This window comes from Lacerta agilis, chromosome 1 (genome assembly GCF_009819535.1).
Source record: "Lacerta agilis isolate rLacAgi1 chromosome 1, rLacAgi1.pri, whole genome shotgun sequence".
NCBI classification, from domain to species: domain Eukaryota; kingdom Metazoa; phylum Chordata; class Lepidosauria; order Squamata; family Lacertidae; genus Lacerta; species Lacerta agilis.
The window spans coordinates 43,206,201-43,230,447 of NC_046312.1; the positions used below are offsets into that span (position 1 = coordinate 43,206,201).

Below are 24,247 nucleotides of genomic sequence, written 5' to 3' on the forward strand. Positions count from 1 at the left end.
AATAGTTTAAATAAATAAGCTGAAAGAAAATATTGTTTGAAATGTATGCTGCCTTCTCCCCTGCCCCCTGCATGCCTTCAGTCTGTTGAGATTAGGGAGGAGTGGGCGGCATTATTATTACTTATTAAATTTCTATACTGCCCTTCAGGGTGGTTTACAATACATTAAGTGTCAAAAAGTTAACATCTCACTTAGAGTTGGGCCTATGTGAGCATGGGAACTGTATATTAAGGCAGTCTGACCGCACACAGCTTGGTGCCTGCCCACCCCCATGTCATTGGACTCCAAATTCCATCAACCCTAGCCAGTGTTGCCAATGGGCAGGGATGAGGAGAGTTGTAGTTTAGCAACATCTGGAGGACATCAATAATAATAATAATATATTTATACCCCGCCCATCTGGCTGGGTTTCCCCAGCCACTCTGGGTGGATTCCAACGGAATGTTAAAATACAATCTATTAAACATTAAAAGCTTCCCTAAACAGGGCTGCTTTCAGATGTCTTCTAAACATCAGATAGTTGTTCTTCTCTTTGACATCTGGTGGGAGGGTGTTCCACAGGGCAGGTGCCAGTACCGAAAAGGCCCTCTCCCTGGTTCCCTGTAACTTGGCTTCTCGCACCGAGGGAACTACCAGAAGGCCCTCAGCACTGGACCTCAGTGTCCGGGCAGAACGATGGGGGTGGAGACACTCCTTCAGGTATACTGGACTGAGGCAATTTAGGGCTTTAAAGGTCAGCACCAACACTTTGAACTGCGCTCGGAAACGTACTGGGAGCCAATGTCAGTCTTTCAAGACCGGTGTTATGTGGTCTCAGCAGCCACTCCCAGTCACCAGTCTAGCTGCCGCATTCTGGATTAGTTGTAATATCAAGTTGTAGAAGGCTATATTAAGACATAAGATAAATGGTCGTGAGTGCCACCTCTGTAAGAAAGGTACAGATACATGTGAGCAGAGGCATAAAGGAGATTCCAAATGGATTTTTCTTGATGGACCATGGGAGTTGAGAAAGTGGTTGTGGGAAGGGGAGCAGTAACCACAGTGTAGAGCAAGTCAAAGGGAAAAGGTGTCTCGCCTTATGTCACAATATAGTGTAGGATAAATCTCCTTACTAATCATAGGCTTTAGCCTTTAATAAGACCCACTGAAACAAGAGTGGAATTCTACAGATATGAGACACCTAACCCATTATATCAAAGCATAGCTTGTTGCAAGCATTATTCAGCATGGCAAGATAAAAGGACAAACTCCTTATGTCATATGGAAAAGTTTGGCTGTAGTGTACATTTATGTCACTAATATCAGAATCTGCAGCAATACAGTAATAATTATTATTTTTTTAAATGAAGTGAGGAAACAAATTTTCTCAGCTTGGTTCAAATTTAAGACAGAATCCTAGGACAACATAGATAATAACTTTACAAGTGTGCTAAATTCTTAGCATAATTGAATCTAACTTGGCATGGCCATGAGATCATCAGCTGACTATTTGTAAGATGGAACAAGCATTCACAATATCATTATACTTACTCCGAGTAGTGTTTGCTTTACAAAAAGTCAAAAAGCCGCAGGTGTCATCGCTTTATAAATGTTAAAAAGCTTTTGTCTGTCTTAAGGGACTCTATTTAAACCATGCAGTTGTGCAACATATTCTTAAACACAGCATAGCATAGCCTGCTTCATAATAACATCAATGTCCAGTTGGGAATGCTTTCTTAATTAATGTTCAAAAGACAGAAAGTCCCATATACATTAGCTAAAGACTAATAAATGTCTCAAGTGGTCAAAGAGGGCATGTAAACCAATAAAACAGACCTTGTTGAGTATTAATGCTGTGCTACAGGACTCATGTGTCTCCAGAATGAAAGAGGAAGGAAAATAAGTGCTGCAGATGGGAACAGCACAGGGAGAAACAAAGAAAATGGCCCCATTAATTACGCTAAGCTTTCAAGTCTTTTCCATTAAATGACAAAATTGTTCGTTAGAAAGATTGCCTGGAAGATATGAACAAATACATTTTAAAAATGTACCGTATTAAGAAATAGAATATAGTAGAAGAGAAGGACAATATAGCTTTCAGTTCAGTTTATACAGCACTGTAAATAATTTAGGACATTTATTTTACCATATTTATCCTCGTGTGTGTCTTAGGGCTCATCCAGACTTCCTTTTGTGCCATGTTTCTAGGCACAGGTCTGGGCTTTAAAGCTCTGTGTCCAAGTGATGGTATTTTACCACCAAATTGGAGCAAACACAGTGCAAAAGGAAGTAAAAGGCTTACAGGATAAGATGAGACAAAGTTAAGAGAAGAGTGGAAGAAAAGCATTGTGTGATGGACAGTGTATGATGTATGTACAGCAGTTATAAAAATGCATAAATATGTTTTTGGGGGGTTTTAAGGATAAGCCACCATAGAGAAAGAAAAATTTGTGCAGGTGCCCAGGGCCTATTCAGATGTTACTTAGAATCATAAAATTGTAGAGTTTTAAGGGGCCCCAAGCATCATCTAGCCCAACTCCTTCTATGCAGGAATCACAGCAAGGGATAAAGGTTCTCCCAGTTAAGAGTATCAAATTGCAGTCACTCGTCCCCAGTTTCTTAACTACAAGAAAGCAGCAAGTTCTGGTTGTCATAGCCAGCATCAATTTATCTGAGCGCAGAATCTCTCCAACTTGCACCTGAAAGAATGGGGGAAGGGATGAAATTTTGGTCCCAAAACAGCTGGAAACCCAAGTTTGGGAAACCCTGCTTTACGATAATATTTGCATTGCAAGCCTTGCATTGCACGTTATTTATTTTTCTAGTTTAGGCTGAAATCCTTATCCCATTTACTTGGGGGTAAGCTCCACACACACAAAACTGTAGTCTTTTAAGAACCTGTCAGAATTTGGCTCATATTTGTACAATTTTATATATTAATTTGCTGTTTGAATTCACATAGAATTCACTTTTATTACAGAAATAAAGCTTTCAGTGGCTACTAGCCATAGTGGCTATGTTCAGCCATCACTAGCATAGGCAATACACTTCTGTATACCAGTTGCTGGGAATCCCAAGTGGGCAGAGTACAGTTGCATTTGGGTCCTGCTTGCAGGCTTCCCATTAGATCCTCTGGTTGCCACTATGAGAACAGGATGTGGGACTAGATATGGACCTTTGCCCTGACCCATCAGTAATGTTCTCTGTGGTGTGTACAGCAAATGCAAATGTTACTTGAAATGCAGCTGTGTTGGGGGACAACCTTCCTGCGTTTAAAAACATTCTCCTACATCACCAAAAAGAGGATGAAGAAGGATAATGGAGGAGAAATGCAGGAGAGTATACAGTTAGATGACAGGTGAGAAGCAGGGAAGTAGAGACAAATGGCAGAGTTACCAGCAGAGAGAATTTGGACACTGGCTGGGGAATAATTTTTAAAGTAAAACACACAAGTGGATATTCATGCCAATACTGCCATCTATTGTTTTGTGTCTTTCACTGCTATCAAGGACAGGAGTCAACAAAACAGGAGCATGCACATACCCGGTACATTAGTCATTATTTGCCTTAAGGCATTTGAAGCCCTTCCTAGCCCTGATTCCTGAGCAGGGTATTTTGGTAGACAAATGTTTTAAGTGCCATACTGAGTTAAGGTTTCTGAATGGTTTTCCAGAAGAAGAAATTGTCCCTTTCTGAACAGCAATCTGTCTATATTATTTTTGGTGTAACTTGCAGGCTCCACTTCCATTACAGCGGTTTCCAGCAAAATGTCCGCCATTAGATCAGGCAACTCAAATTAAAGCAAATTCATTCTTCTGAAAGGAAACACCTTGTGTTGTTCTGAGCCCCAGCTTTGTCTCCAGTTTCTCTACTTCACTACCCTTATTTATGCCCAGGTTTCGTTATTTTATTGGAGGAAAGCAAAGGCTACCAAGAGCACAAGCCATAAAACTGGACTGGCTTCTTAGTACACATGTGATGGTTTTGCCCAAAAATCACTCCCTTTGGAGAAAAAATAATTAATCAAATGAGAGGACAGGGCAGGCATGTCTCCTTACCCCATGCAAAGGTGTTCACATCTTGACTAGAAATGACTTCAGCATGAGGCTTTTGAGAAACAACCCATCAAACGGCAGTATCTTATAACAAAGCACAGGAAACATACGATTTTTTGGATAATGTCATGTGAACATGGATTAAAAACCCAGCACTGAAAACACAGTGAATGTACAGTAAACGGGAGAGTGAACACAGCCTAAGCTAATTCATTTTTTTTTCTTAGGGGGGGGCTTTAAAAAAAGAAATCTAAGGGCAACTAATGAATCTGTGAAGACTGGTGGTGGTGGTAGGGAAACAGGTGAAAGTGGGTGCCCTGAGAGCAGACAGTAACAGGGGTTTCAAATTACATTTGGTTAAGTGGCATGTTTTGCAGGGTTTAACATGAAGACATAAGTCACCTACAATAAATCTCTTAGGCATGATTAGGGATGCAGCGGGGATTAGCAAGGGCTGGCACAGAGAAACCATTTTCTCTGTCCTCTCAAGTACAGCTCTCCTAGGCTGACGTGACAGGAGCCAAACCGTCCTGAGGCTGGGGGATTCAGCCTCCCCTCCAAAACTGGCCACACTTCACCAAGTGCCCGCTCTGAGAAGATGCTCAGAGCACTAAAACAGGTTAGTGGCTTTATTCCCATCAATTGCTCATTTTAAAGAAGCACATACAGTATATGTGAAAAAGCCTTTTCTCTCTACCCTTACTAAATCTAATCTGTGCCTCATTGCTATATTTTGAAGCAGCCTTTTTAATTTCAGTTTTGCTGGTAAATTTGTGTCCGGTGTAGCTCTGTGTAAAAGAAACTGTCTGGAGTGTGATTTAATATAGGAATAGGAGAAGTATGAAAATGCTGCAACATGTTGCATTCGGTACCGTTTTCAAAGTGCATGTTTAACAGTACAGTACAGTACCTATGCATTTCAATGAAGCTCATTCCATGATAAGTGCATATAGAATTGCAGTCTGGATGAGGGAAAGTATCAACAATGAAAAAGAGAAGAAGGTCCATATTGGTTGTACGCCAGCTTTGCTTTTTAAAAAAGAAAAATGTATTTATCAGTTTTTATTCATTAACAGAATATAGCTATTCCAGAGAGAGAGAGAGAGAGAGAGAAAGGAAAGGGATTTGTGATTATTGAACATAGGGGTAATAAAAAAATATGTGGTTGCTAATACTCTCTAGCAATTTAAACAGACAAGTGTTGCCTCCAAAGGGTCAATAGAAATAAAAGCTAGATTATTTCTATTTTCCAGGTAGAACCTAATACCGTGCAGCATAATCCTATGCATGTCTACTTGGAAGTAAGCCACATTTATTCAAGGGAACTTCCCAGGCGTGTATAGGATTACAGACTTAAAGGATAGCATTATATGCATACAATATAGGACACTGCAATGTTGCTTTTGTTTAGTTTTTTACTGCAAAGCACAAACATTAGACTGCAAAGGCAATCTAATGTTTGTGCTTTGATTGTCTTCAAAGAGCCTTTAATTGTGATGTGCTTGTAATCTATAAAGTTTATCTGGAATGATAAAAAGGCTAGTACTAGAAATACATTTATTTGAAGACCTGTTCACAAAAGTGGATTTGCAATACTTAATGTTATCTAACTATGTACTCTAGTACAGCACAAATTTGTAATATGTGCAAACCATTTAGAGTACCTTTGTTCCTCCAGGGGCATCAAAATCATAGCATTGCAGACAGCCGTCCTTGAATAGTGAATTCATGGGATCAGGTTGTTTATTATCAGATTTACAATCCCAAACTTTAAGATTAATTTATAACAATACTTCCATTTAGGTCAGTTGTTTTTAAGCAATAACTCAGGCATAAGGCAATTTTAGTGGTTTGCAAAAGTATAATCTCGATTATCTTTAAGAAACTATTGTGGTCTCTTCATATTTCAAATATATATTACATGTCAACATGACTGACAGACCTGCAGATCCAATGGGAACATTACACTTAGGACACCGTATGGGTAAAATAATTCATCTTCTTTAGGGCCTTATTCATGGGCGTAGCCAGGGGGCAGGGAGGGGCAGCTACCCCCTCCCAAATCAATAAAAATACATAGCTAACCGAGGTTCTGCAACAAAAATCCTGGCTATGCCTATTCATGATTTAGGCATGACATGCACAAGCTCTCCCCTCTCCTCTTCCTGCAGGGATGAGGACCTCAGCAGCATTTACTTTCATCTCCCCCAGATTTTGGCTTGTTGTGTTGATCACATCAGGGATAATGGGTTACCGTATAACAAACTCTAGTCAGTTTCGAAAGAAACCAACTTCAGTTCAATAGGCCGGCTGAAGCTAACCAGGATTTTTAAAAATATACTTCAATCCCTTGTCCAGATGTCATGGCATGCCAAAATTTGAGGGAAATGACAGTAAATACTGTGGCGTCCTCCCACTTGTGCAGGAGGATGCATGGATTGTGAGTCACTCAGGTTCATTTTAGTTCTTGCACACACCACTCTAAATGGTGGTTTGCTTTGATATACAGACACAGCCTCTGTGCACCAGCAATTACAAAGCAAAATTCAGAATTACAAACAGGTGATCCATAACTCCCGCCAAATTACCATGTTACCTAGCCGCTTCACCAAATTGTTATGAACCTGCCACTTCCCTGAGTGGCAAGAGGTCTAGGAAGAGCACTACCGCATTTAATTTCTTTGAATGAACTTACGGTGAGAGCTGACAGTGGCTTTGTGGCCTTTGTTTTGCTTACATATATACAAGCACTGGTAAAGGTGTCATGAGGGAAATCTGCCTGTGAAGCCTTGTTGCTGCAACCAAGAGTTCTCTATTTAGCCCACAGCTCTTCCTGGAAGATAAAATAGATGTACAAGCTAGCTGCAAAACCTTATGAACTGGCAAGGTGATGAATGGTCGGCTATTTACAAGGTATTCTCTTTCTCTGGAATGATGAACCATCAATAACTCTAGCACCAATAAATGTTTTTCTTGCTCTACAAAACTGTCCCCTTAAATGCTTCCCATCCGGATGATTACATAATACAGTATCTGCCATTAGTCAAAACATGCACACGAAAGCTCATACCAGGAACAAACTCAGTTGGTCTCTAAGGTGCTACTAGAAAGAATTTTCGATTTTGTCGTAAGTGAAATGTTTGCCCACTTACACAAAATCATTGCTGCTGTCTTGGGTACATATTTGTTTTACATCAAGACAGCCATTTCTTTAGCAGCCCAGTGTTTGTTTCTGCTTTCAAACACTTAGGGTGTCCTTCTGCAGCTCCTCATTATTTAGTCCATTTTCTACAGTGAGAGGAGCTTCAATCTCATGGGTAGGGGGCGATGATGTGAGGAATACTTCTGAGTAGATATGGTTAGGATTGTGATGGACAGTACCCAATGGCAATTGCAGAAGAAATAGAGAGTGTCCATTATTTGGATAACTCCAAGGAAAGTGTTGTCAAAATAAAAAGTATTAAACTTCATCTTCATCAAGCATTTTATTGTGTATAGCCAAAGGCCTTTACAGTGGTATCTCGGGTTACAAACACCTTGGGTTACAAACACTTCAGGTTACAGACTCTGCTAACTCAGAAGTAGTACCTCGGGTTAAGAACTTTACCTCAGGATGAGAACAGAAATCGTGTGTCAGCAGTGTGGCGGCAGCAGGAGGCCCCATTAGCTAAAGTGGTACCTCAGGTTAAGAACGGTTTCAGGTTAAGAACGGACCTCCAGAACGAATTAAGTTCGTATACAACGAACAGCAAGGCTTTCCTCTGAAATCTCTACTTGACAAACACAATCATCGTTCCAGAGTGACAGATAATATTTGTTAAAATCCTTTTTTAAAGAAGGAAATGTAAAGAAACTATGCAACCACTACAGGTACCTATGGCATCACAGCTCCTCTATTACTGCGCTGATATTAATTTATGTATATGACATGTCTGTGGGAAAACCCCAGCAATGTAAGCATTTCAGCAGTGCCTGTTTACAGTTTGGCTGAAACAGTTTGAATGGCAGTGCCGGATCTACAGATTTTGCCATCCGGGGCAAAAGTCTGCACTGCTCTCCACCTCCCCCTAACTGAGAACTCCTGTAGGAAACCACAGATCCTGAAATATTCCTGCAGAAAGCCTTTTACAATGCTTATGGCTTGGTTGCACCTTAACAGGTTTTTAAGTACAGTAATGATCAGGGTGGATTTTCCCTCACTCTTTAATCAAGTTAAGCAAATCTAAATCTAATACTTAGATGGGAGACTTCCAGGGAAGCCTAACCCAAACTTTATTTGAAGAAAAGCTGGATAAAGTTTAGCAAATTAACACATTGTCATTTAGCTCAGTATTGCCAATACAAACTGAAAGGAGCTCTCCAGGGTTTTCTCCTAGCCTGACTTGGAGATACAAACCAGTTGTTCTCCCACTGAGCTAGGGTCCTTACCCCTTCTGAAAGTTGCATTGACTTTGGGAAGAAATCCCACAATTGGCAACAATTATAAATTCCCAGTGCAACCACACCTCCAAATTAAATAATTTTCTCCAGGATAGCAGCAGATAAGTAAAGGGCTAACCCCCCTCACCTGCTTGGTTATCATTAATTATCTGTGGTTTATCAGATAATGGAGTAGTTTTAATAGGAAAATGACAAAGGATCTCCTCGCATACCCATAGGACTCTAGTCCTGATCTGATTGAGGTCTCCTTCAAGTGATATTAACTTCTTTTTAAAGTCCACATAAGATCTCCAGCCTCATATCTCATTTGTCCCTGGTTTTAGAGATAAAATTTAAGATTCTGATCCTTTCACATTTGAAGTTCAGTTTTGAGCATAGCTGTCAACCCTCCCTGCTGTTCCCCACTGCTATAATAAGGGAATTTCCCGCAAAAAAAGGGAAAGGTTGACAGCTACGGTTTTGAGGGATACTAAATGCAATACTTTTACAACTGACTTATCTCTTAAAAAAACAAAAACATATCCAATAGTGTCTATGATTGATTACACTGTAGTGTGGGGTGAGGGCACAGTTTCTAATTCTGTGAAATAACATTGTGAATCTTTGTAAACAATTCCCTTGTAGATTTGAGTCTCCAAATTCCCATTTGGATGAGCTGTATATAGAGTGAGCACCAGCACTGGAATATACCTGACTGTTTCTAAGTATTTGGGACTCCTGGAAATCTCTCAAGCCACCAAGCTGGCAGCAACATATTCTCCTACAGGCATGTGCCTGCTTGAGAAACAGTCAACTATGTGTGCGCACACAAGCATGTAAACAGCACACTTCGACATATAATACCTTGCATCAATGTTATATATTCTGCACTTGGGCAAGACAATACATTGTACATATTACAACTCATTTCCCTAGCACAAATAGAGGAGGCAGTGTGCTTAACTCCATTTTGTTGTTGTTGTTGTTGTCCAGTCGTTTAGTAGTGTCCAACTCTTTGTGACCCCATGGACCAGAACACGCCAGGCACTCCTGTCTTCCACTGCCTCCCGCAGTTTGGTCAGACTCGTGTTGGTAGCTTCGAGAACACTGTCCAACCATCTCATCCTGTGTCGTCCCCTTCTCCTTGTGCCCTCCATCTTTCCCAACATCAGGGTCTTTTCCAGGGAGTCTTCTCTTCTCATGATGTGGCCAAAGTATTGGAGCCTCAGCTTCAGGATCTGTCCTTCCAGTGAGCACTCAGGGCTGATTTCCTTAAGAATGTTTTTATCTTCTTGCAGTCCATGGGACTCTCAAGAGTCTCCTCCAGCACCATAATTCAAAAGCATCAATTCTTCGGCGATCAGCCTTCTTGATGGTCCAGCTCTCACTTCCATATATCACTACTGGATAAAGTATTTTACGATGCATAAATTAATTTACTATAAATTTGGTAATTGGGTATGGTATTACTTGGTCTACATTTCATGTTGCAATAAAAAGTAAAATAACCCTTGTTACTGATAAAGGTAGAAATAACATACTTTCCCCCTGGATCATAGTGTACAATTGCACTTACCTTGCCTAGAATAATTGTACTCCATACTTTTTGGCCTGGGACAAAGACTCCTGTTCAGTCTAAATTGGAATAAATAAGATAATCCAATTGTGTAAGAATGTGAGTAGCTTGTATGATAAAATTAGTAGTTAGGTGGTGCACCTGAAATATCTGGTAGAACCATTTTATATGTGCATTATTACATTTAGCAAAATGTTGCTCCCCTGAGAGAAGCTGACCTTTATCTAATAAGTCCATAATTGCATGTAGACCTCTGTTTTCCCATGTTGCAAATTGATGACATTTTTCCTTGTCAAAGAATAACAAATGATTTTAAAGCAGGGATTAAAGGGGAAATTGGAGGGGCTAGCTTTTGTGCCCAGTTCGTCCATACTTCGAAAATAGCTTTTGCAAATGGATAAATAATGATAACTAAATTACATAAAGCAGATGAAAGACAGGGAACAGCTCTCAAGGACAAATGCTGGAGGCCATGAGTTTCCATAAGCACCCAATGCTGTGAATAGTTATTCCAAATGACATGAATCAATTGCTTCAACTGGAGAGCATTGTTACACAATTGCAGCTTGATTGTTCAAAAAATGCCATTCCTAGTATGCCTATAAAGAGCACTCGTTTTTAAATGACACATAAATATATATATACACACACAGTTAATAAATTGTTTGCTTTCTTTAAAAAGATGGTGAAATATAAATCAGAAGTATTGTATATGACAGATAAAATACAATCTTGGAATTCATATAATTTTTAATAGCAACTGCAAAATATTTAATTCTACGGTCAACAAACAGCAACAAAACCTGCACATTTCTCTGTATAAGGTAAATTATTATCTTGTGCTTGTGAATTCTTATCCCCCGTGCCCTACTCCTCAAAAGGATAACAGCAATCTATTTTGTTGTCAGTTTTGTACGAGCCCCTAAAAAAGCACTTTTCCCATCACATATATTTTGCCATATAAGCTTTTGTCATTGTTTGCGCATATGCAGCTCACTGTTTCCTCTGTGTGCACATTTCTGTGTCTTTGTTCACACATCAGCCCTTTCAATTTTATGCCTATGAAATCCATCTTGATGTTTCCCATCCACACCAACTCTGCTTGGTGGGATGTAGTTGTGCTGCCTGTTATTGGCCCCTACCCTATACATGGTATATGCACAAATTGAGAGTTGTCTGTGTCCTAGCAGCTGGTAAACCAGTGGGGAAAGTGCTATTGTGCTCAAGTCATGCTTTCAGGCTTTCCTTAGGCATCTGGTCAGTCACTGTGAAAACAGCATGTGGACTAGATAGGCCTTTGGTGTGATCCAGGCTCTTATATTCGTAACATTAGAGTGGATATTTACCAAAAACAACATTAAAAAGTTGAAGCAGGTTAACATTTTCAAAGGCAGTAACATTAGTGTCATGGGAAACAAAACCATGTCTCATCTTGCAATCCATTGCAAGTTGTTAAAGATATGGAATTAAGCAATTTGAAATAGCATATTTCTTATAGGGCCTCATAGCCTATACATACATACAGCTTTTCATTTTAAAGTACAACTGGCTGCTGATACATGTTTTAAACTGTTGGCAATTATGTTTTCTATGACAACTTCCACCCAAAATATGACTTAATTTACCTTTAAAATACAGTCAAGGCTTGCTGAAGAGTAAACAGAGTGCCCTATGCCTGAAGAAGAGTCTTCAGCAATATGAAATAGTTGAGGGAGGACAATATGAGAGAATTGGGCTCCTGAAGCCACATCCCTTTTCCATCTGAAGTTTCTTGGTGCATGCTCTGAAATTCTAGTTTTTTGTCAGAGATTGACTGGACAATGAGGAGGGGTGGCTGGATACTGATGGATGGGCATCGGGAAAAGGGAAGTTGGAGACTGACTTGGAAGAAGGGGTCGGTAAACTGGGAGGTGAGAGTTAGAGGCAGGAGAAGCTGCAGGATTGGAGAGGGAAGAACAGGTGCAGAAGGGGAGATAGGTCAGGCTGGTATAGAGTCAAGGCTTCCATGCCTCCTCCTCCTGCCCCCATCTCTCCTGCCTCACTGTCTCTCAGGACGAGAAGAGGATTGAAGCAGAAGGAACAGAAGCAGGTTACTCGGAGGCAGAGTCTTTGCCTGCTTGTGCACAGCTCAGTTGGGGAAGATACATACTGTAAACTGAGGTCAGGGATGGAGCCTCTCTGTGGCTGTAACTGCCTAATTGGGTGCACACTTAGAAGTAGCTGAAGGACGTAAGACTGTTGGACATACCTTTCCATAACTTGTAAGTGTACTTTTGACAATAAAGTGTTAATTCCTCGTCTCAGAGCTCCATGAATTTTTGTAGAGATTATGTGCTTTTTCAAAACTTTGAACAGAGGAGAAAAATAAAAGCTATCCATGCTTAGAACATTCCCACCTTTCAATCAGTTTCAGAACCATAGACTCATCATTAGCACAATTCAGAAGAAACTTCCCAAATCACATTGAAAGCAAAGTAATTTTAACATTTATGCAAGGAGTTAAAACCAATGAGATTTAGGCATACCAAATGTTTCTGGTTTTAACCCCCTTATCTCATTTGGGAAGCCCATGTGAGCCCAAAGGAATATGTTTCTGCCCTACTGGATTGGCTGCAAATCAATCCCCCCAAATGCTATTGGGGTCTACAACAGCAACCACGCCGGCCATTGGCCATGCTAACAGGGCTGATGAGAAGTGGAGTGTGACAACATCTGAAAGGCCACTGGTTCCCCATCCCTGAACTAACCAGCATTCTCCATGGAAATCGGTGGGACTTACTTCCAAATAATGCATATATATATCTCGGAAGACATAGCCCCACTGTGAGACTGGCGTGAGAACTTGCCAGTTATTGCAAGTCTTGGATAACATCTTAAGAGGCTATACAGGATGTTAGAATGCATGTTATATTAATACACAGGAGAAAGGCAGTAATCTCTCTCTCTCTTTCTGTTTCACAGGCTTCTGCTATAGGCCTTTGCCCATGCATCCTGATAATCTGATTAGGAGATTTTGTTGAGCAACACTTCTTTTCCTAACGCTGTGACCATGGCTGTCCTGAGAGTAAAATTCACCAAAACCAAGAGAGACAAATTGGCTCAAATCCTGTGGATCCTCAACTGGATTTCCGTGGTGTCTGGTGTAATACTGTTCAGCCTGGGACTTTTCCTGAAGATCGAACTCAGAAAGCGAAGTGAGTTGATGGGCAAAGGGGATATTAACTCTGTCCCCAACATGCTAATATCTGTAGGGGTTGTAGCATGCATCATCAACTTTCTTGGAGGTAAAATCTGCTATGACTGCACAGACTCCAACAAATTCAACCGATGGAAGTTGTTTATGCTCCCATATATTGTTTGCACATTCTGCTTCACCTTCTGCATTTTGGTAGGTGCTGTCATGTGTTATACCATGAGAAATGAACTGGAGGAATCTCTGTATCTGGGGCTGAGGGACGCTATTAAGTTCTACAAGGACACAGACATTCCTGGAAGGTGCTTTTTAAAGAAAACCATTGACATATTACAAATCAGATTCCAATGCTGTGGAAACAACGGTTTCAGGGATTGGTTCGAAATTCAGTGGGTCTCAGTTCGCTATCTGGATATGGCTTCAAAGGATGTTCAAGAGTAAGTATTAAATGTATAATATTTTTTGATGTCATCTCATAAAATCAGTTTTGGTTGAGCAAATGAATCTGAGTATATAACTGGGAAACACTAGGGAATGTCATGGTAGCCTAGAGAAAGCAATTAATTTAAGAGCAACCCAACTGAATCAGGCCAAAGGCTCATCTAGTTCAACATCCTGTTCTTAGAGTGGCCAACCAGATACCTATGGGAATCTCACAAATAAGACCTGACTGGAACAGCAGTCCTCCCACTTATGGTTCTCAGCAAATGCTATTCAGAGGCATGCTTCCTCTGACAGTGACTAGCCTTATCTGTCATTGATTTGCTTAATCTTCTTTTTTAAAAAACCATCCAAATTTGTGTTCATCAATACATCTTGTGGAAGCAAATTCCATAATTAAATATATGCCCTGTGAAGAAGCTCTTTTTATTGTCTGTCCTGAATCTTCTACCATTCAGCAACATTGGATGGCTCTGAGTTCTAGTACTATATGAGAGATAATGACTTCTCCCTCTCTACGCCATGCATACTGTTAAACACTCTGTCATGCCCTCCTTAGTCACCTTGTCTCTAAACTAAAAAGCCCCAAATGTTGTAAGCTTTCCTCACAGGGGAGGTGCCCCAGCCCTTGATCATTTTGGTTGCCCTTTTCCAGCTCTATAATATCATGTTTAAGGAGAGGCATCCAAGACGGTAACCAGGCAGGAGTGAAGTAGAGGCATAATTACTCATGGCACACAGTGATGCTGTTAAACTAATAAAGCAAATTTGTTTAAATAGGACAAATATAATTTTAAAGAGAAGTGCCTAGTCTGTTGACATATAGAAATAAACAAAACCATTGTAAACTATTTAATTATCCCACTCTATTAGTCCAAAGACTTACATGGCTGCTTTCAATTTTAAAACAGTGCTAAAAATAAATCAAAACACACACAATAAATATTCAGAAGCAGCATCACAAACAAGGAAAAATCACATTCAGCTCAAGAGTAAAAGACCTAAAACAGGCTTCCTCAAACTTGGCCCTCCAGATGTTTTTGGCCTCCAACTCCCATGATCCCTAGCTAGCAGGACCAGTGGTCATAGAATCATAGAGTGGGAAGAGACCACAAGGGCCATCCAGTCCAACCCCCTGCCAAGCAGGAAACACCATCAAAGCATTCCTGACAGATGGCTGTCAAGCCTCCGCTTAAAGACCTCCAAAGGAGGAGACTCCACCACACTCCTTGGTAGCAAATTCCACTGCCGAACAGCTCTCACTGTCAGGAAGTTCTTCCTAATGTTTAGGTGGAATCTTCTTTCTTGTAGTTTGAATCTACAAACTACAAGAAAGAAGATTGATGATAGGAATTGTAGTCTCAAAACATCAGGGATGATAGGAATTGTAGTCTCAAAACATCTGGAGGGCCGAGTTTGAGAAACCCTGACTTAAAGATAACTCAAAGGTCTGGGCAAATTAAAAGGACTTCAGTTGTGTCAAAGAGACATTATGTTCAGCGCCAGGCTAGCCTCACTGGGGTGGGACTATTCTACATCCAGGCCGCAGCAATGGGGGGGGGGAGTTCTTCCCACAGTGGGCACCCACTCTACTGAAGAAGGTGGGGGAATTCAGTGAAAGATATATGAGGAAAAGCTTAACAGCTGGGCAATTTCATGCAGAATAAGAGGGTCCTTCGGAAACCCAGAATAAGAGGGTCCTTCGGAAACCCAGAATAAGAGGGTCCTTCGGAAACCCAGAATAAGAGGGTCCTTCGGAAACCCAGAATAAGAGGGTCCTTCGGAAACCCAGCACTGCTTGGAAATTGAAAGGAAATGAACTGTTTGGAAACAAACCAGCAGCCAATTCAGCTGTTTCCAAAAGTGATGTGTTTATGATCTGTTCTACTAGTTGCCTAGTTAGGGATCTTGCCACTCTGTTTTGCACCAAGTGAAGTTTCCAGTTTCCAGAGGAATAGCTAAGCTAGTTTGTTACAGCAAAAACAACAACGGCAACCAAGTATTGTGGCCACTTAAAGACTAACAAAGGCATTATGGCATCGGTTTTTGTGGACTACAGTCCACTTCACCAGATGCATGAAATCTGTACCTGTAACACAGGAGAAGACTGAATGCATCTGAACGGTTAAATCCAGTCAAAGGCGACACCTTTAAGTGCATTTTAAACACATTGTCCCCCCTCAAAGAATTCTGGGCACTGTAGTTTGTTAAGGATTACTGGGCATTGTAAGGGTAAACGACAGTGCCCAGAATTCTCTGAGGGGAGGAAATGTGCTTTAAGGATGGAGTGTGTCTACACTAGCAAGCTGACATATTTACCATATTTTCCGGCGTATAAGACGCCCCCCCCCCCCACTTTTCTAGTTAAAATATAGAGTTTGAGATATACGCGACTGCAGATTCTCCACCCGGCGTATAAGATGACTCCCGACTTTGGAGAAGATTTTCCTGGATTAAAAAGTAGTCTTATACGCCAGAATATACAGTACTACTCTCACAATGTCTGTTTTCCACATCTTTGTTGCAGCCGCCTAAAAAGTAACGTTGATGGGAAGTTCTTGGTGGATGGAGTCCCCTTCAGTTGTTGCAACCCAAACTCACCCCGTCCCTGCATCCAGTATCAGCTAACAAACAATACAGCTCACTACAACTATGATTTTATGACAGAAGAACTTAATATTTGGATGAGGGGATGCAGGGAAGCCCTACTGGATTATTACACTGACATCATGAGATCCATCGGTATCACTGTGCTCCTCATCTGGCTGTTTGAGGTAAAATACTACAGCACAACTTTCAGAGCTTCTTGTTTCGCAAGTACTATGATGAATGCAGTCCTCCGGGCCTTTCTGTCTGACCCTTGAGGCTCTCCATAGGCAATAGCCCTCACTGGACCTGCTCTGTGTAAGCACCATAAATGCTTTGGGCTGACTGGAATGTGCCCTTGAGCTGTGGTGCCTCTTGTTTGGGTGGACAGTGGTGTGTGTGTGTTCATATGTAGAAACCTCTGGTATTCACACATATCTTGAATATAGCCTCCAATATAGGAGTCATATACATTTTTGGCTCTGTCTGGCCACATGCAGAGGTGTACGAAGCCGCTTGGGCACCCGGAGCGGCAAGCATGACGTGCACCCAGGGGCAGGGTGTCACTACATAGTGCACATGCATGCGCACTACGTAGCAGTTTGCTGGTGGCACCGCTCCAGCGCCGTACGGACGGTGCCAGGATCCTTTGCTCGCGGCTGCAGCCGCGAATGGAGGAACTTCTACATGTGGCTGCAGCCGCGAGCAGAGGATCCTGGCACTGTCCGTGCGGCGCTGGAGCGGTGGCGCTGGCAAACCGTATGCCTTGTCACCCCCAGAGATGTGGTGCCGGGAGTGCACTGCCCCCCCCCACTCCCCCCTTGGTACGCCCCTGGCCACATCCACTATTTTCATGAAACCCCAGAAGACTGCCCTTGAGGGAATGTAGTCCTCAGCCTGAAAAAAGGAGCCCCATTCATGTGATACATTATATAGCGTTATACTGTACAGTGCAGGAATCAGGAACCTGTGCCCGCACTCAAATCTGGACTACAACCCTCATCATCCTTGACCTCTGACTGTGCTTGCAGGAGCTGATGGGAGTTGGAGTTCAACAACCCCCAAAAGGACATAATTGTTTAATCCCCGATACAGAGAACAAGTTTTTTTTTCCTCTGGGGGGATGCAGGGGTACACATACCCCTAAACATTTTGTGAATCTTTGTACTTTTGTCCATTTACTGTATTGATTTTCCCTAATGTGAACTATAAAATGGTGATTTTCTTGAGTCAAAATGAGAGTACCCCTAAACATTTTTAAAGAAAAAAAGCGCTGCAGAGAACAAATAGTTGAGGATGTCTGCATTATCCAGAATTTTGGTAAATACACAACAATATATTTGCTCAATCTATGTTGCCTTCACTAAATCAAAATGAATAGATTTGAATTGTTGGTGTGTGTGTGTATATATATGTGTGTGTGTGTGTGTGTGTGTGTGTGTGTGTGTGTGTGTGTGTTTTAATATATATACAAAAATCACTGTTTATGGAGGAAATAACATGCACTATAAAATATTCATCAGACTTTAAAGTAGATAAGAATAAGATTCCTTAAAATACATCTTTTTTGGGGGGAGGGAACAGGACGTTCCAACAGCACACCTCTCCTTTTCATGGTCTCCTTTAATGTAGGGCAAATAACAAGACTGTGACAAATAAAAGCTTCTTATGTCTGATGATGCTTACAAGTAACAGTGACCTTTTGAGTCTGGGGCATCCAAAAATACCAGCAATTTTATCCCTTACTATGCTTGTTGCGAAGCTACATCAAGGCAGTGAAGGTTCTAGCTGAAGACTAAAAGCACAATAACAGCAGCCTGGCCACTAGATAATTCCTAAAATTTTCAGTTGCCATCTAAATTACCTCAGACTTACCATTCTGAAAACAATTAAGGGTCTCAAATTGTGTACCTGGGGTTCATACATTCAGATAATGCACGGAAAGGTGAACCAAAAGGAGATATAATTTATTATTTATTTATTTATTATTTATTTATATGTCACCCATCTGACTGGGCAGCGCCCACTCTGGGCGGCTTCCAACAATTTAAAACATAGTAAGACATCAAACATCTGAAAGCAGCCCTGTATAGGGAAGGGTTTTTTATGCTTGATGTCTTCTAAAAGTCAGATAGTTGTTTCTTTCCTTGACATCTGATGGGAGGGTGCCACTACTGAGAAGGCCCTCTACCTGGTTCCCTGTAACCTCACTTCTTGCAGTGATGGAATCACCAGAAGGCTGGATCTCAATGTCTGGGCTGAGCAATGAGGGTGGAGACACTCTTTCAGGTATACAGGGCCGAAATTGTATGAAAGGGATTGAGGCAGAAAATACTCAAAATCAGTGTTGTGTTTTGTTTTGCTAATTCTCAATTGGCTAGTTTGTCTTTTGAGAGGGAGGGAGGGAGGGAGGGAGGGAGGGAGAAGGAGAGAAAAGAGAGAGAGAGAGAGAGAGAGAGAGAGAGAGAGAGAGAGAGAAGAAGAAGAAGGAGGAGGAGGAGGAGGAGGAGGAGGAGGAGGAGGAGGAGGAGGAGGAGGAGGAGGAATATTGGAGGGCCATTGTGGGGGTCCTGGGAGAGAATGGAATATAAGAAGCTGCTTCATACCATAGGCTTCATCTAGCTCACTATTGTCTACACAATAGAGCCAGTGTGGTGTAGTGGTTAAGAGCAGTGGACTTGTAATCTGGTGAACTGGGTCATGTCCCTGCTCCTCCACATGCAGCTATTGGGTGACCTTGGGCTAGTCACACTTTTCTGAAGTCTCTCAGCCTCACTCACCTCACAGAGTGTTTGTTGTGGGGGAGGAAGGGAAAGGAGATTGTTAGCCGCTTTGAGACTCCTTAAAGGTAAAGGTAAAGGTACCCCTGACCGTTAGGTCCAGTCGTGGACGACTCTGGGGTTGCGGTCCTCATCTCGCTCTATAGGCTGAGGGAGCCGGTGTTTGTCCACAGACAGCTTCCGGGTCATGTGGCCAGCATGACTAAGCCGCTTCTGGCAAACCAGAGCAGTGCACGGAAACGCCGTTTACCTTCCTGCTGGAGCGGTACCTATTTATCTACGTGCTTTCGAACTGCTAGGTGGGCAGGAGCTGGGACTGAACAACGGGAGCTCACCCTGTCGCGGGGATTCAAACCGCTGACCTACTGATTGGCAAGCCCTAGGCTCTGTGGTTTAGACCACAGCGCCACCCGCGTCCCTTAGGGTAGTGATACACTGACTTGGTTGTGGATCTCTAGGATTTCAAACAGTGTTCCTTTCTGGCTCTATCTGGACATGTTGGGGATTGAACCTGGTAACTTCTACATGCAAAGCAGATGCTCTGTCATTGAGCCATAGCCCACCCTTTATGTAAGATAAAGCATGACACCACCTAGCTGCGCTGGTAGCATACTTCACTTGGAAATCCTCATCTTTTGTGTATAATAAAATTTGAGAAAGCCAAGAGATTCATTGCTAAAATATTCCATTAAGCCTAACATTAAAACATTAATAGTAAATAATTTAAATGCAAATAATAATAATAATAATAATAATAATAATAATAATAATAATAATAATAATAATAGAAATGCAAAACTAAGCAATTCCAGTTCCCAGTGGTCATAACAGTATTCTTAATAAGGGTTTCTTCTTTTTTATCGGTTAATGGTTTGTAATGTTAATTTGGTTCTCTCTCTCTCTCTCTAGCTGTCTGTGCTTACTGGGGTTCGTTACCTTCAAACGGCAATGAGGAATGTTCTCCTCCTGGGTGATCCGCAGTGTGACTCAGATGGTTGGTTGCTTGAGAACAGCTTCGTAGAAACTGCCAAAAACAACATCAACATCATTAAGAATCTTGGCAAGGCTAATCAGATATCAACGGTTTCAGGGAATGACCCTAACATGGATGTTAAAACTGCAAACCACGGTCCAGAGAATGTTCCAACAAAATCAATCCCCACAGCTTAACTGGATGCAGCACTCAAGACTTTTAATATGGTTTGGCATCACAGTCACTCCTGTGCATTTTTACTGTGCACCCCCCCCCACACAGATGAGAATAAAACCAGAATCCAAAGAATTAAATCAGTAAATCACATCCTGGTAACAGGACAAAACAAGAGGACTTCTGGCAGAGGGTAGAACTTCAACGTACTTACCCAGTTTCTGAATCTACAGTGTTACCTAGTTTTACACAGCTCTTCTCTCTCTCTGTGCAATGTTTTCTCCCTTCTTTTACTCTCCGTATGTTATGCCCAGTGTTTATGAAATGTGAACACCAGAAGGATAACTACGTTGCTGTATGAAACAGACTGAACACCATATAGCTTTAGGAGTGGTGGGTTTTTAAATCATTTATTGCTCAGTCTTTTTGTAGGTCAAGTTGTTCCTATATTTTTCTGTGACTCTACCTGCCTAAAGCACAGCTTTATAAAATTCGCAAGTCCACTTTCTGCACTCATCACAAAAAAGCTTGTTATATCATCTGAATATATTTTATCTTAATGTGATAGAAGTATCTTTATTCACTTAACTGCTGTAAGGCTGCCTTAATTGAATGCAATTTATTGTCACTGTAAGTTTATAACTTAAATGCTTCAAACCTGTTTCTTTAACTTGTAATTTGAAAGCAAATCATTCAGGGCAGTTATAGATTTGCATTCTGAAATAGGGCTCCCTCATAAAGGTGCTAAAGTGAATAAAGGTTGGCCTCAAATCCCAAGCAAATAATGGAGAGAGAGGGAGAGAGAGAGAGAGAGAGAGAGAGAGAGAGAGAGAGAGAGAGAGAGAAGGTTCCATGAACAGAAATGAAACCACAGTGGACCTTACAATATAGGATTTAGCATAAACTAAAATATGTGCATGTTGTGAGTAACAACTAGCAGATAGCAACTTTACAGTATGTAATTCAGAACTAGACATCAAATAAAAACATTTTAAAGTCTTTATAGATATTTATTAGCAATGATGACTAAGTGAATAAAAAATTCAATGCTTTTTTTCTTAAAAAAATAGGTGCCGGTACTCACCATGACGTTGTTATAGTAAGTGTCACACTTTTTAACAACAAAGAGGTACCAGTACTGTGTATCCTTGAGTACCCCCTGGGGAAAAACACTGGTTATGCTTCTAGGTACCAGTAGCTCATAATTTAAAATTTGAAAATATGTAAATCCATAACTATTTCACTCTGCTCTTTTTCAAAAAAAACAACAACCCAGAAGTTACAGACTGAAAAAGAGATTATGCTCGGTTTATCTATTAGTATAGTTTTTGTAAATATAATGTTTGGTTTGCACTTGCAAAGGGTGAAAATGTCCAAATAAAATTAATCCATTTAAATTACGTGAAAGTGTGTGTGTGTCCATTCATTCTTCTATAAGGATACTTGGAGAAATTGCACCCTGCTTTCTCCTGCACAAGGGGCCATTATTATCATTTAGTCTGATTTTCTCCCAATTTTCTCAGTAGCAGATTGTGCAGTAAGGAGAAAATCACTCGTTATTAGACATGTGACCTACCTGTAATTTGTTGAAGAATGGCAGCTGCAGCTCAACCCCTTTTGCAAATCACGAGCTCTAGGGAGCAGAGTTGGGGGCAAGAGCAGTTTCTCTGGACATATTTGGATTACTAGTAGTCACCTCAGATAACTGACCTCAGGCGGTGTTGAAATCACCATTTCAGTTGATGGCGAACCAATCTTTTTATGGTAACTTAATTGTGCTTAATGCTACATACATGATTACACGAATCAAGTGATTAGGTGCAACTCCTTCTGGCGTGGAGTCAGGCTCTGATGAAGGAGCCTGCTGTGGGGGTGCCTGTTTGTGCCCTTTCAAAATTGTGCCCATGACACCCCCCATGCTGCGCCTCTGCGCCACAGTGGTACCTATTTATCTACTTGCACTGGCATGCTTTTGAACTGCTAGGTTGGCACCAACCCTTCAAATTCATCAGCATGAATGTCAGATTTTCTTTCATGAGCCCAGTTGCAGACTTGCAGAGACCCTTTTTGTAGCTTTATGCATCACTCATTTGGAAATTGCCAAGTCCTCTTCCTATTTTTTCTCCGGTGGATGGATGGGTTGGTAAGTTATCTAGACAGAGATTTTGTGGGCCAGCATCCTTCTTTAGGACCATTCTCTTTATGTATTTTATGTTCTCATTTTTATATTGTGAACTGCCCTGTGATCTTCAGACAGTATACAAGATAGATAGATAATTTATCTATCTAATTTGTATACTGGCTTCATCTGAAGATCATAGGGCAGTTCACAACATAAAAATGAGAACATAAAATACAGAAAGCAAAAACAAAGCACCAACTCTCCTCCCACAACACATTTAATAGGTCATAGACAGTTTAATCAGACAAAGCCCTGGTTACAGAAAAATGTTTTTGCCAGGTGCCTAAAGATATGTAATAAAGACCCCCAGATAAACCTCCCTGGGGTGAGCATTCCACAAGCAGGGAGCCGCTGCAGAAAAGATTCATTCTCATGTCGCTGCCCTCTGGACCTCTCATGGAGTGGGCACATGAAGAAGGGCCTCAGAGGGTCTGGGTTGGTTCACAGAGGGAGAGGCAGTCCACTGCCTCTCCTGCAGAGGTAAAGGTCAAGAACAGCTGGGTGTCATCAACATATTGCTGACAACATATTCCAAATCTCTGGATAACTCCACTCAGCAGTTTCATGTAGATGTTAAAACTGTCAGGAGTTTCTACACATGAGTAGGACCCTGGCAGAGACACATGCCCGACAGGCATGTTCCCTCCCTCCTGGGCGATCGTTCGGGAGCTTAAAAAGCTTTATTCTGCCCGAACATCACAGCGACTAATGCCAGAAGACATTAGCACACTTAGGGATCCGCAGTTGCATAACAGAACTCAGCAACTCAGAATTTTGGCTAATCTACTTTATTTACACATAAACACACACAGAGCACTGCAACATGGCTCCCTCCCTCTCTAGCATCAGACAGCAAAGAGAAAGAACAAAGGACAATAGTCCCACTTCACGGAACACAGTAACACAAACATCCTGTCTTCGTCACTTCCCACTCTGTGGAATCAAAACATACAGTCATGTGATAGATAAGAATCTAATGACTGCAGACACGGGGAATGAATCTCCAACAAAAACAGCATAGGGGATAAAACTGAACCCTGGGGAACCCCACATTGAAGGCTCCACTGGGCTGAAGAACACTCTCCGGAAACGTCCACGCAAGTATGACTGGAACCAAGGAAAGGCAGTACCACCCACCCTTAACTCTGACAGCTGCTCCAGAAGGAGACCATAGCCCACGGAAACAAAAGCTGCTGAGAGGTTGCGTAGAATGAACAGGGATACATTTTCCCCGTCTCTCTCCCAACAGAGGTAATCATACAGGGCAACCATAGCAGTTTCTGTGCCAAAACCAGGACGAAACACCAATTGAAAAGGATCTCTTCCATCTTGGGTCCCCAAATGTTGTTAGACTACAACACAAATCAACCCCAGCCAGCTTACTCAATATTCCTCTGCATTTCCATTCAAGTCACGCATAGAAAGTCATGCAAGCCTCACATGTTCTCAAGCTCTTAAAAGGACAACCAGCCAGTTCTTGTTATAAATGTGAAGTAAGCAATAGTCACCCAGAAATGAAACTAGACAGGCAGAGACTTGGCAAGGCTTTCAAAAAGGTTTCGTGGACACTAAAGCAGCAACACTTGTTTAAAAGTGAGGGGACGAGTAACTTGAAGATATGGCAGGCATATTCCTTAGAATCTTTGGCAGAAAAGATTCTAACCCAGAATAGTCTCAGCATTGCTTGTAGGATGACACCTCTAAGGGTGATTTCTCTTTCTTCTTTCTCATACACTTTTGTTTAGTATCTCCTAAGTGCTCATGTACCAAGATTATGACAGGTTGGAAACCATGGGTAGGCAGACTGCAGCCCATAGCCAGTTTTCTGTTGATCTATTACCTAGAGCTTGCTGGAATTCTCACAAATAAGGTTGACCCAGCAAGGCGCA

General features: G+C 41.5%; 1 protein-coding gene across 2 annotated transcripts; it reads left to right on the forward strand.

The window, feature by feature from the left end:
- The first annotated feature begins 4,539 nt into the window (after positions 1–4,539).
- On the forward strand, positions 4,540–20,262 carry LOC117045219 (photoreceptor outer segment membrane glycoprotein 2). 2 transcript variants are annotated; one of them, XM_033146091.1, is made up of 5 exons: positions 4,540–4,653; positions 12,991–13,223; positions 13,422–13,659; positions 16,191–16,437; positions 19,939–20,262. In XM_033146091.1, exons 2-5 carry the CDS (start codon positions 13,079–13,081, stop codon positions 20,197–20,199), a joined length of 891 nt encoding a protein of 296 aa, XP_033001982.1. In that variant the 5' UTR covers positions 4,540–4,653; positions 12,991–13,078; the 3' UTR covers positions 20,200–20,262. The 2 variants fall into 2 exon arrangements, with proteins under 2 accessions (XP_033001982.1, XP_033001974.1); XM_033146083.1 differs by having other exon boundaries at positions 12,991–13,659.
- The last annotated feature ends 3,985 nt before the right edge of the window (positions 20,263–24,247 follow it).